At 46.5% G+C, this 11,890-nt stretch overlaps 1 protein-coding gene across 4 annotated transcripts in view; it reads left to right on the forward strand.

Moving 5' to 3' along the window:
- igf2bp3 (insulin-like growth factor 2 mRNA binding protein 3) overlaps positions 1-11,359 on the forward strand; it is a 41,054-nt gene extending 29,695 nt beyond the window's left edge. For all 4 annotated transcript variants that reach the window (XM_045709240.1, XM_014178375.2, XM_045709241.1 and 1 more), the window contains 8 exons: positions 2,427-2,562; positions 2,900-3,034; positions 4,881-5,006; positions 5,103-5,141; positions 5,374-5,448; positions 5,740-5,871; positions 6,144-6,257; positions 6,988-11,359. In XM_045709240.1, coding sequence (XP_045565196.1) covers positions 2,427-2,562; positions 2,900-3,034; positions 4,881-5,006; positions 5,103-5,141; positions 5,374-5,448; positions 5,740-5,871; positions 6,144-6,257; positions 6,988-7,098 — 868 coding nt within the window. In that variant the 3' untranslated portion in view covers positions 7,099-11,359. The remainder of the gene's footprint in view (positions 1-2,426; positions 2,563-2,899; positions 3,035-4,880; positions 5,007-5,102; positions 5,142-5,373; positions 5,449-5,739; positions 5,872-6,143; positions 6,258-6,987) is intronic.
- The last annotated feature ends 531 nt before the right edge of the window (positions 11,360-11,890 follow it).

Below are 11,890 nucleotides of genomic sequence, written 5' to 3' on the forward strand. Positions count from 1 at the left end.
TAACATTGCTACACTTGGGTATCAGTGGAGCCTTGTCTGGCAGCAAAGCAGTTCATTCAGCCTCATATACAGCCTTTTTTTAATAACCATAGCTGATATGGCAGACTTGATTAAATAATTATGGTTTCTGCTGACTCCTTGTGGAGTTATGTAACTCCATAAAACTGCGTTCTCCTTTAATAACGAATGCTGACATGAGCTGACTTTTGAACCATACACAAACATTACATTTGTGTTCAGTTTATTCTTATCATTAACACTTATCTTTAAGTAGGCTATAAGCAAGTGCAAGCAAACGAGCTGCGACGAGGGAGGTCTTCCTTCAGCACTTTCAAAATGGACACAGACAGAAATTCAGGTGTTTGTTCAGATAAGGCCTCCATCTTGGTGAATTTAACTTTACTCTAATTCACGGGAGGTGGTTAGCTTACTGCTTCAAGTATTTTATTAGGCCTATGTGGTCTAAAAAGGACAATGCAATCACAAGGATCCACTTTTATAGACAGCACGTTGTACAAACCAAATAACCCTCGCAATATCAACTGGAATTACATGGGTCTATTACTGAACTCACTGGCAAACATGGTTACAGACCCAAAGACATAGTATTCCCCCCCTCATTTAGAAAAGCACATGAGCTTTTTATAATACACAAAGAATTGTATAATTCCAACATTGACAAAAATAAATCAGATACTAATGAGACCTATATAACAATTGTGATAGACAAAGTATGGCATTAGGGGACGATGAGTGGATAAGAGGCAAGTTGTTATTTTGACACTATGAGCAAGCTAAGGACTACAATAGGCCTATGCCTATTTTGTTCAGCACCTTTTGAAATGGACAGCGACATAATTCAGAACATGGGGTGTTCTTACAATATTCTCCCTGTACAAAGTCAGAAAATAATAAATAACGGGGGTATGTAAGTAGATAAAGCTTTTACAATTGTAAACTAAGACATTTCTGTAAAACTGGCCAAGGCTATATGTGCACCACCAAGTCAAAACCGTGTAGGCTAAGTTCTGAGGTGGAGAGGGACCAAATTCTTAGGGTGAGACACATGGGCTACTAACAGCTTACTACACACCATACTTAATATTACTTTCTTAGCTATAGTATACGCATCTCCCTGGCATTACGTCATTTATGCGGCAACATACAAGACAACTTTTTGGACTCACCTTTGTGCAGTGCGCAGCTGTCCTTGTGGGCAAACCTTGTCATCAGTGGTGGCATTCTCTGTATATATGGTGTTTTCAAGACAACTGGGAACTTGGGGGATTGAATCATGATGTCAGTGTTCTTCAGGTTGGAAAGTTGGACCTCTAGAAAGAGACCCGAGTACCGACTTGGAATTCTGAGTTCGATGACCGTTCAAAATGTATTTTCCCAGTCGGAGCTAGTCCCCCAAGAGTTCCCAGTTGTCTTGAACACACAGTCTGAGATTTCTGAGTTCCCAGTTTTGAACCCAGCAGAAGCCAATCAGGATTGATAGCATGGCTAATATATTCAACCTTTTCTGGTCCATGGTGTTGCATGTGAATGTTTATCCTTTTAAACTTGGAGAAGAGACCCTTTCGGACAGTTTTTAAAATCCTTAGACATAGCAGGCAAGGGAAGCAAAATAGTGATTGCTTTGTGACGCTGGCAGTTAGCCGCTGATTCCTTCCAAACCATTCATTGTTGAATTTGTGATTTCTGACTCGCTGTGTAATGTTTATGGCCAATGAGCACCGATTTTTATAATTTCTCTTCATTTGAAAAGGATTCATGATGATGACTGCTTGGCTAGCTAAGATTTTGAAAGTATGATGTTGACATGATCAGTCCAATCAAAGCTATGGTAGCTATAACATGATTTCATGTTATTTTATCTGTGACCAATGGCCTTGAGCCTTCTTGGATGGCCACTTCTAATGCAAGTCTAGGGCTGCACCCAAGGGGGCTTAAACTGCGTAGATTCTGCGGTGCGTAGTATCCCCGTGAGTGACACAACACTGAGCCAATCACAGAGCAATGAGAGAACATTACCAACGCCTCCGCACTATTTCCGGTGGCTGCCCCTCCACCACAGAAAGCATTGAGCTAGGCATTTTGGCGCTGCCTTAAGAGACCATGTTTGTATGCGGATTGATTAACTCAAGGATCAATCTTTTCTTTTTTACATTGTTTGCAAACTGTGACCCACCTGCCCTGAATGACAGGTCGCCATTGTACACCCTTAACTGATGAACACAAGCCATTGTTATCAAAATGACTGGATGCCACACGCGTACATTTTAGTCTTGTCAAATTCACCTCTAAAATAATCCCAAAACACACCAATGACAAAATCCTCATGTCTTTAGGGTATAACGAACACAAGGTCAGTCTCCCATCACAATACACACAAGGTGGTAATGGATGTCCTTCTCCTCCAGTCTCCAGGACCTGACCCTGTACAACCCTGAGAGGACCATCACAGTGAAGGGTTCTATCGAGGCCTGCTCCCGCGCCGAGGAGGAAGTCATGAAGAAGGTCAGGGAGTCGTATGAGAACGACGTGGCTGCTATGAATGTAGGTCCTTGTTCTCACACGCTGGGCACGGCACACTGGGTTGGTAGAACCAAAGAATCCAGAGTAGTGTCCCTACAGTGTTCTACTTTTGTGTGCTATATAGGGCGCCATTTGGAACGACACCTGGGAGATATTTTTCTTATCACTGAAATAACAGTGAAGGTATAGAAACGTGATGTTTAACTACTTGCTACGGACCTGCGTGTGCCGTCTCTCAGCCTTTCATTGTATTCGACTGGTTTCCCTGAGATAGTTTTTTTTCTTTTTCTAGTAACTTTTATCTGGTAGTAATTCTATTTTCCTCTGTCCATCTCTCTCTCGCTCTGTCTATCCCCAGCTCCAGTCTAACCTGATTCCAGGACTCAACCTGAATGCTTTGGGTTTGTTCCCTGGTGGTGCTCCAGGTATGGGCCCCTCCATGGGACACAACGCCCCACCTCCCGGTGCCCAGGGTGGCTACTCCTCATTCGGGGTGAGTGTCTGGACCTTTCCCCACCCCGCCTACCTCCCTGGGTCTACTCCACAGGGCCTCTTGGTGACGCTTAAGGATGGCCCCCTCCTTACTGAATTTCTGCAAGAAGAAACCTAAAACAGACCAACCTCTGACTGAAGCCATTTTGGATCTTTCAGTGACCCTGTCTGTGTTCCTCTCTCCTTAGTGCAGCCATTTGGGGGCACGACAGTGACTTGGTTTTGTGTTATTCTCTCCTATAGAGCAGTTCCTTCGGGGGTGAAGGGCCTTTTTGGGCATCTGTGCTATCAGCGAGCAGCCAGCCTGTCTCTGTAAGTCTCCCTTCCCACAGTGCTTTGCACGGCTTCTGGCTGCTCGCTGCCGGATAGGGTAACAAGGTAGGGCTCGCAGTAACATTTGACCCCTAGGGAGGGCACAACACGTTTAAGTTCATTACTCTGAAACCTGCTGGGAAGGGGCCCCTAGTCCCAGAGGGCCCCAGTGTCTGCTGGGTTTAGTTGGGCCCTCAAGTCTTCAGCTGACAAAAGAGCAGCTATTGAACACCTTTGTGTGTTTAGAAGGTTACAAATGGGGGCAAATGTTTTCAAGTGGACACCTGTCTATTGAACAGTTTAATCTGGAACCGCCTCCTTAAACGTTTGTTCCCATCTGGAGGCTTCTGAATGTGACCCAGGATTTGGATGACTGAAGTGTAATGATTTGATGACATCCTCTAGATTAAAACTAGCAGTCCCAGCAGCTCTGTCCCACATGTCACCTTATTCCCTATATAGTGCACTACTTTCAACCAGAGCCATATGTGTGCACTAAATGTATAATATTAATACCTCCTGCCCCCTCATCTAAAAGATCTCACCCACTTTTCTCTAACACCAGCCATGTGCAGTGAGCGGACACAGTTTTCTACAGGTCATCGTCAATACAATCTGTTCTACAGTGTCTGTGGAAGCGCTGAGGAGTGACTGAGCAGGGCCAAGCATTCTGACTTCCATCTGAAAGGAATTATCAGAGTGGTGCATCCATATACTGTGTGGATTAGTTAGATATGCTCAGTTGCTGCAGAGAAACGGAGAACCCTCGGGATGCTGTGTTTACCTGAACTAGGCACTGGATGCTACAGATTTGCGCATCTTTCTAGAGTCGGTGGTTCTCTTATGCCCTGGGTGCGTCCCAATCTGTCATTCCTCCTGAAATGTGCATTCGATCACTACTTCCCACAAATTTAAAAGCATTGGATTTGTATTGTCATGGGTAGGAGGGAATTTCCATATCAGTCTTTTTCTTTCTAATCCATAACAGGAAGTGAACAAGTTCTCACTTGGTGAGAAAGGAGAGATAATTGGGACACAGTCCACATTGGAAGTTGCGATCTGTTTAGTTGTGTTCAACCTCTTCAATACTGTGTGTTCAGTTCTTTCAGGTTATGCAGTGCTATTGTGATTCTATATGCTACTGAGGGGATTTGAATTGGCCTAGATTTGACTGGTAAATATGAGTTACAACTTTGTTAATAAAGCCCTTAGGAAACTTCCCATCAGCTCTGCTTCCAGTCTCCCTGGCTGTCTCAAATGGCACCCTATTCCATGTATAGTGCACTACTTTTGACCAGGGCTTATATGGCTATAGTCAAAAGTAGTGCACTAAATAAGGAATAGGGTTCCATTTGTGATGCGAGCCCCTGTGAGGATCCTTCTTCCTGTGTCGCTGCATCTGTTGCTTGGTCACTTTCATCTGGGCTGCTATCGTGGTTTGCCAGGCCTGATTGTGGTCTCCTTGCGGTCAGAATTGCTCTGTTGTGGTCTCACTGGGATCTCATTACTGTCTTGTGGCCTCTACTGTTCCACAGGGCCAGGGGCAGCCGGAGTCGGAGACGGTCCATCTGTTCATCCCGGCGCTGGCGGTCGGAGCGATCATTGGAAAACAGGGTCAACACATCAAGCAGCTGTCCCGCTACGCCGGAGCCTCCATCAAGGTGAGGGACTTAACTCACAGGGGGGTTTGAGCTGCGTGTCAACTTAAAGTAGCTTCTCGTCTTATTTGTTCTCCTTCACCATCCCCTCCATTTCAGATCAGTGCAGAGGAAGTCAGTGTCGTAGATGCAAACCAGGTATTTTCATTTTTGCTTCAAACATTCAGATGAATTTGTTTGTTGCTTATACCCATCAATCATCTCAGAAGTGCAAATTGGGTTAGGGTTCAGATTGGGATTGGGTGGCGCCTCCTTCAGGCTGTTCTGACGCGTCCCTGATGGGGTAAAGGGAAGCAGTGGGCAGTAATTGGAGCAAGTAAAGTGTGTGTGTGTGCAGATGTGTTAACACGTGTCATTTTCCTCCTGTCAGGTAGCCCCTCCAGAAGGTATGGACACCAAGCAGAGGATGGTGATCATTGCTGGACCACCAGAGGCCCAGTTCAAGGTAGGAGCCCTCAGGACCGTGCTCTCCAGCCATGCTATTTCTGTCCAATGCCCACCGCACCAGAGAAAAAGTGTTGTCCTTTTTCCCATAAACACGGTAGTCTATACAATTGAAAATTAGCTAGCTGGCTAATTCTGGTACAGTTACAGAAATGTTGATTGATGTCCATCGTCCCTGTCAAGTAAATGACCTCAAATAAAGCAGGTATTTACAGTTCGATAAAGATGCTTCTGCAGCTTCAATCAAGGGTTGTCATTTCCTGACTCCAGTGTGATGTCTGCCCTGTTCCAGGCTCAGGGTCGTATCTTTGGGAAGCTAAAGGAGGAGAACTTCTTTGGGCCGAAGGAGGAGGTGAAGCTAGAGGCTCACATCAAGGTGCCCTCTTTCGCCGCTGGACGCGTCATTGGCAAGGGAGGCAAAACGGTACGCAGAGGCCGGTCTGTGTGTGTGATCACTGCAATTTACTGTTGCAAAATGTATAAGTTCTGCAGAATAATTGAATACACCACTTATTACTTTGGCCATAATATAAAATACTTATTAATTTGGTAATTTCTCGCTTGCTCTGTCTCTCGCTTGCCCTGTCTCTCGCTTGCCCTGTCTCTCGCTTGCCCTGTCTCTCGCTTGCCCTGTCTCTCGCTTGCTCTGTCTCTCGCTTGCTCTGTCTCTCGCTTTCCTTCGGCCCCCCCCCTCAGGTGAATGAGTTGCAGAACTTGACCAGTGCTGAGGTGGTGGTCCCCAGAGACCAGACACCTGACGAGAACGACCAGGTCATTGTCAAAATCACTGGACACTTCTATGCAAGCCAGGTATGTTACACTAATGAAACTTTAAAGTGCAATTAAATTTCAACTCACTTTACAGTAAAACAATAACAAATTAAGTAGATCAAAAACAAGCATGAGGAAATAAAGTAAAGGAGCGTAAAACTAATTAAAATGTATGTCTGAAATCATTTCACTACAGTACTAATACTGTTGCCCAATTCCAAATCTACCCCTCTGCACGTCATGTGGTTCTGAAGGGATCAGATGGGAGGAGCTATGATAACAGGATGTTCCTCCACCCCGTCACTGGGCAAGGCAGTGTCTTCTGACGGGGAGAGAGAATGAGTCCATATTCATCCCAGTCAGCTCTGATTAGTGAGCTAAAAGGCTGGTTCATGCTATGTGCACAGTATGAATGAAGCTGAGTGTAAGGTTGTGGACTGTAGGGTGAATGGGGGTGTAAAATGTATACAATGTCTGCTTGTTATGTAAGGATTGTCCACCATACTGTTTCACTTCTTTGTAGCATTAATCAATGGCTGCATCTGAAGGGGCACCCAATTCCTTATATAGGGCACTACTTAAGGAAGGAAGGAATAGGGTGCCATTCTGTAATAAAGGGATGCTATTGGGGTGCTATTTCAGTTGCAGCCGTCGTTAACCTTGCTGCTTGATGAATTCTTAATTCTACTCATCACCTTAGACGCAATGGATGTGTGCATGTCATTGTCAGATGACGTGTCCTGACCTCTGCCCTCTTACCCCTCCCCAGCTGGCCCAGAGGAAGATCCAGGAGATATTGTCCCAGGTGAGACGACAACAGCAGCCCAAACCCTCACCCCGCGGGGAGGGACCCCCCCTCCCCCGCCCCTCCCGGAAGTAGATGGGGGGTGTCCGGTTGGCCCAGGGGGGGCCAGTGACAGAACCGCCCCCAAAGACAGACCAGAGCAGAGACCAGAGGGGAAACACAGGCAGGGACAACGCGCTCATCTCAGGGGTTAAGGGTCATGGGTACCCAACTGTACACCCCCACTCTCGGCGACCTCCTCGACCTTACACACCCACCCCCACTTTCAACGACCTCCTCGACCTTACACACCCACCCCCCCCTCTCGACGAGCTCCTTGACCGACACTACCCCCACCCCCCCCCTCGACGAGCTCCTTGACCGACACTACCCCCACCCCCCCCTCTCGACGAGGTCCTTGACCGACACTACCCCCTTCTCGACGAGCTCCTTGACCGACACTACCCCCTTCTCGACGAGCTCCTTGACCAACACTACCCCCTTCTCGACGAGCTCCTTGACCGACACTACCCCCTTCTCGACGAGCTCCTTGACCGACACTACCCCCTTCTCGACGAGCTCCTTGACCGACACTACCCCCTTCTCGACGAGCTCCTTGACCGACACTACCCCCTTCTCGACGAGCTCCTTGACCGACACTACCCCCTTCTCGACGAGCTCCTTGACCGACACTACCCCCCCTCTCGACGAGCTCCTTGACCGACACTACCCCCCCTCTCGACGAGCTCCTTGACCGACACTACCCCCCCTCTCGACGAGCTCCTTGACCGACACTACCCCCCCTCTCGACGAGCTCCTTGACCGACACTACCCCCCCTCTCGACGAGCTCCTTGACCGACACTACCCCCCTCTCGACGAGCTCCTTGACCGACACTACCCCCTTCTCGACGAGCTCCTTGACCGACACTACCCCCTTCTCGACGAGCTCCTTGACCGACACTACCCCCTTCTCGACGAGCTCCTTGACCGACACTACCCCCTTCTCGACGAGCTCCTTGACCGACACTACCCCCTTCTCGACGAGCTCCTTGACCGACACTACCCCCACCCCCCCTCTCGACGAGCTCCTTGACCGACACTACCCCCACCCCCCCTCTCGACGAGCTCCTTGACCGACACTACCCCCACCCCCCCTCTCGACGAGGTCCTTGACCGACACTACCCCCCTTCTCGACGAGCTCCTTGACCGACACTACCCCCTTCTCGACGAGCTCCTTGACCGACACTACCCCCTTCTCGACGAGCTCCTTGACCGACACTACCCCCTTCTCGACGAGCTCCTTGACCGACACTACCCCCTTCTCGACGAGCTCCTTGACCGACACTACCCCCTTCTCGACGAGCTCCTTGACCGACACTACCCCTTCTCGACGAGCTCCTTGACCGACACTACCCCCTTCTCGACGAGCTCCTTGACCGACACTACCCCCTTCTCGACGAGCTCCTTGACCGACACTACCCCCTTCTCGACGAGCTCCTTGACCGACACTACCCCCTTCTCGACGAGCTCCTTGACCGACACTACCCCCCCCAGGCCGACACCACAGCTTGGATAAGAGACCTTACCCCCCAACCCATCGCCACACCTGTCTGCATCTCTGTGAGAATGTACTTGAGGGTTCCAACGTTGTCACCCACCCTCACCCCCTGCTCACCCTCGCCTCGGTCCTGATTGGTTCCTTAATTGTTTTAATGTTTTTTTTGTTTTTGTACACTAGAAAACACAAAGAAGAAATAATAATGAACTCCCTCCTGTCACCTCCCTGGTGTGGTAACACACTCAACCACCTCACATGTTGATGATGGCTGTTAATTTTGACTTTTGTTTTTACCTTTTTATTTTAACTTTAGTTTTTTTTGACCTGGATGAAGTGTTTGTTTAGTTGGTTGAAACTTTCTCTCCCGAGTTTTCTTTGGAAAGAAAAAGGCATTGCTCTGAGTCCTTGTAGGATGGAGAAAGGTTGGGGGGAGGGGTTTTGATGGGGCGGGGCTCGGGGTAATACTCTGGTGTTTGATTGGACAGGGGCCCCGGTGGTGGTCTAACAGGGCACCCCTGTCCTGCTATTGATAGTGGCATTTTATAAATTCGGATGCATTTTATAGATATATAAAATATATTTAGAGGCGAGGATAACACTGTCATTAACACTTAAGGGACGTGTTGAACGGTGTTGGCCAGGAGAACCAATTTAATATGCATTGTACTGAACTACCTCAGGATCTCTAGTACCTCAAGAAGATGAAGAGAAAAAGAAAATAATTATATATATGAAAAAAATGTTCCTTTCTTTTTTATTTTGCTTTGTGGTATTTTGTATACTTTATAAAGCTAATAGTTATTGAACATTTTTATTTTTTTAAGAAAATTTAAAATTTGGTCAGCTGCCAACTGACCTTGCCTTCAACTCTAGCGCTCTCCGGCGGCGGCCACGTGTACAATGTCTGTCGACGGTGGCCCTGTTCATAGAGTCTCTGTACATAGAGCCCAGGGCAGAGTTGGCACCAAACTGTTGGCTGCTGACGGGAGTATCGAGAGAAGAAATTGCCTCAGTTTTCCTGAGGTGTATCCACCATCTAATGAAAACTACAAACAATGAATATATTAGAGTAATGCTGAATAATGCCAACCGTACATACTGCAGCAATGCCGTTTAGTTTTGGGATTCTGACATTCTATTTGTTGACGGTACGTTACATTTTTCACACAATGATTTTTCCTTTTGCCTTCCTGGAAGTGCAATGGGTAGCACACAAATGGAGGGGACTGAACACTGAGTTCTCTCTCTGTAGCCTCCATAGAAATGGACATGTTAGAGCAGTACTGTCTGTTGTCAGTTGTATTTCTGTTACCTGCTTAGGCCTTACCTGCTTTATTACATCATCCTAGTCTCAAATAGCACCCCATTTCCCTTATAGTGCTCCAAGTTGTACACAACATGGAAAATAGGGTGCCATTTGGAAGTCATCCCAGGTTTGTGACAGGCTGAAGTGCAGTCCACAGCCTGACTAGGGTTTTTTCAGAGGGAGCTTGGCCATGTGCGGTGGCCCCAGTAGCCGCAGTCGGTCTACGTTAGTGTCATTCACTGCATGGTGAAAGTAAGGGGAGTCACACTGACGGATGCTTATTTTGCTATAGAAACTACGTTAACTGAAGGTTGCGTTTGTTTAACCAGCAGCTGCAATCTTGATTGAAGTGAGAGAAGTTTCAATTGTTATTCATCATAAAAATCCAAGATGCACACAAGAAAATGTACTAAATTTACCTTGATTGGGATGGGAAAGATAAGTAAAAAAAAAGTTAAAAAAACACGATAACGAAATACTATACCAAGTTTTTCCTTTCTTTTTGATTTCATGCAGAATGTAAATATGTTTTGATTGTGGTAAAAGTGCTCGTGTGTATCCATGCTTCCACAGTAGAACGCTGTCTACCTCAGCTGAGGGGGGTTTGTGGTGGCACCGCCCTCACCCCGCCTAGCGCCCACGCGCTCGCTGCGATACCTCAGTCCCCCCAGGAACACTTCTCTGCATGGGCTCGTGCGTGCTCACGCGGTTCAACCTCGCGCTGATGTCCACGAGGGGCACAAGTGACGTTTATTATTTCCCCCTCCCTTTCTCCACCTGTTTTTTTTTATCTACCTCTTTAGATACATTTGAATTAGAGACAAACTTCTATTTGTTAGATTTAGGGTTATTCTCCCACTGTCCCCCTTCTGATTTCCCAGATATTAATGAAAATAAATAAATCATGTACTCTTTAGAATTTGAACGAATAATGGAAAAGTTCAGATATTTCCTTTGCCAGTGTTTATATATATTTATAATACTCTTAGCTTAATTGATTGTAAATCCTCAAGATTTTGCTTTTCTTTCTGCTTTTCTTTTTGATGGTGTGGCTTCCATGTATTGAACTTTCTTGCCTGGGTTTTTCGTGAAAAAAAGGTCAAATTCACCGGTTTAAGTTTTTGGATTCAATGACTGGACGATAAGTAACAAACAAATGTTTAAAAAAAGGACCTGCCTTTTTGTTTCTGGTTTGAGACTAAAAATAAATACTAAGCCAGTCTTCTTTCTTACCTTTTTATGTCTTTACGGATGCTACATTGGCCTGCTGATTTGATAACAATTTGTTCGGTTAGCATTTCCTGGATGTGTAATGTGGAAAATCATGTTTGTGTGGGAAAGAGGGACTGGGTTTGGGAATCAGTTTTTGGAAAAGTATTCTGGTTTAAGCATGATACCCCCCCCTCCCTGCGACCATGCTTTTGCCCCTTCACCCCCCTCACAGCTCAACTTGTCAAATGCCTCTGAATAAATAAAAAAAATGAAATTGGCTCCCACGTCTTTCACTCGCCTTTTTTTTTTCTCATGTTTTTTCAATTTACTGTAAGATGCTATAAAATGTAACTTAACATTTGTTAAAGGGGAAGTTCAGGATTCTACAACTTGATGCTAGTTGGTTCCTCGGCCTGAAATAACACTATATATACAAAACTTAAATTAGTGGGGTCGGCTATTTCGGCCACACCAAACTTGGCAGAATAGCCCATACTGAAGAGCTCAGGCACTTTCAACGTGGCACCGTCATTGGATGCCACCTTTCCAACAAGTCAGTTCTTCACATTTCTGCCCTGCTAGACCTGACCCGGTCAGCTGTAAGTGCTTTTATTGTATAGTGGAAACCTCTTGGAGCAACAACGGCTCAGCTGCAAAGTGGTAGTCCACACAAGCTCACAAAAAAAAAATCGTATTTCTGCTGCAACACTCACTACAGCGTTCCAAACTGCCTCTGGAAGCAACATCAGCACAATAACTTCGTCAGGAGCTTCATGAAATGGGTTTTCACGGCCGAGCCGCCACACACAA

This window comes from Salmo salar, chromosome ssa27 (genome assembly GCF_905237065.1).
Source record: "Salmo salar chromosome ssa27, Ssal_v3.1, whole genome shotgun sequence".
In the NCBI taxonomy this organism is placed as follows: domain Eukaryota; kingdom Metazoa; phylum Chordata; class Actinopteri; order Salmoniformes; family Salmonidae; genus Salmo; species Salmo salar.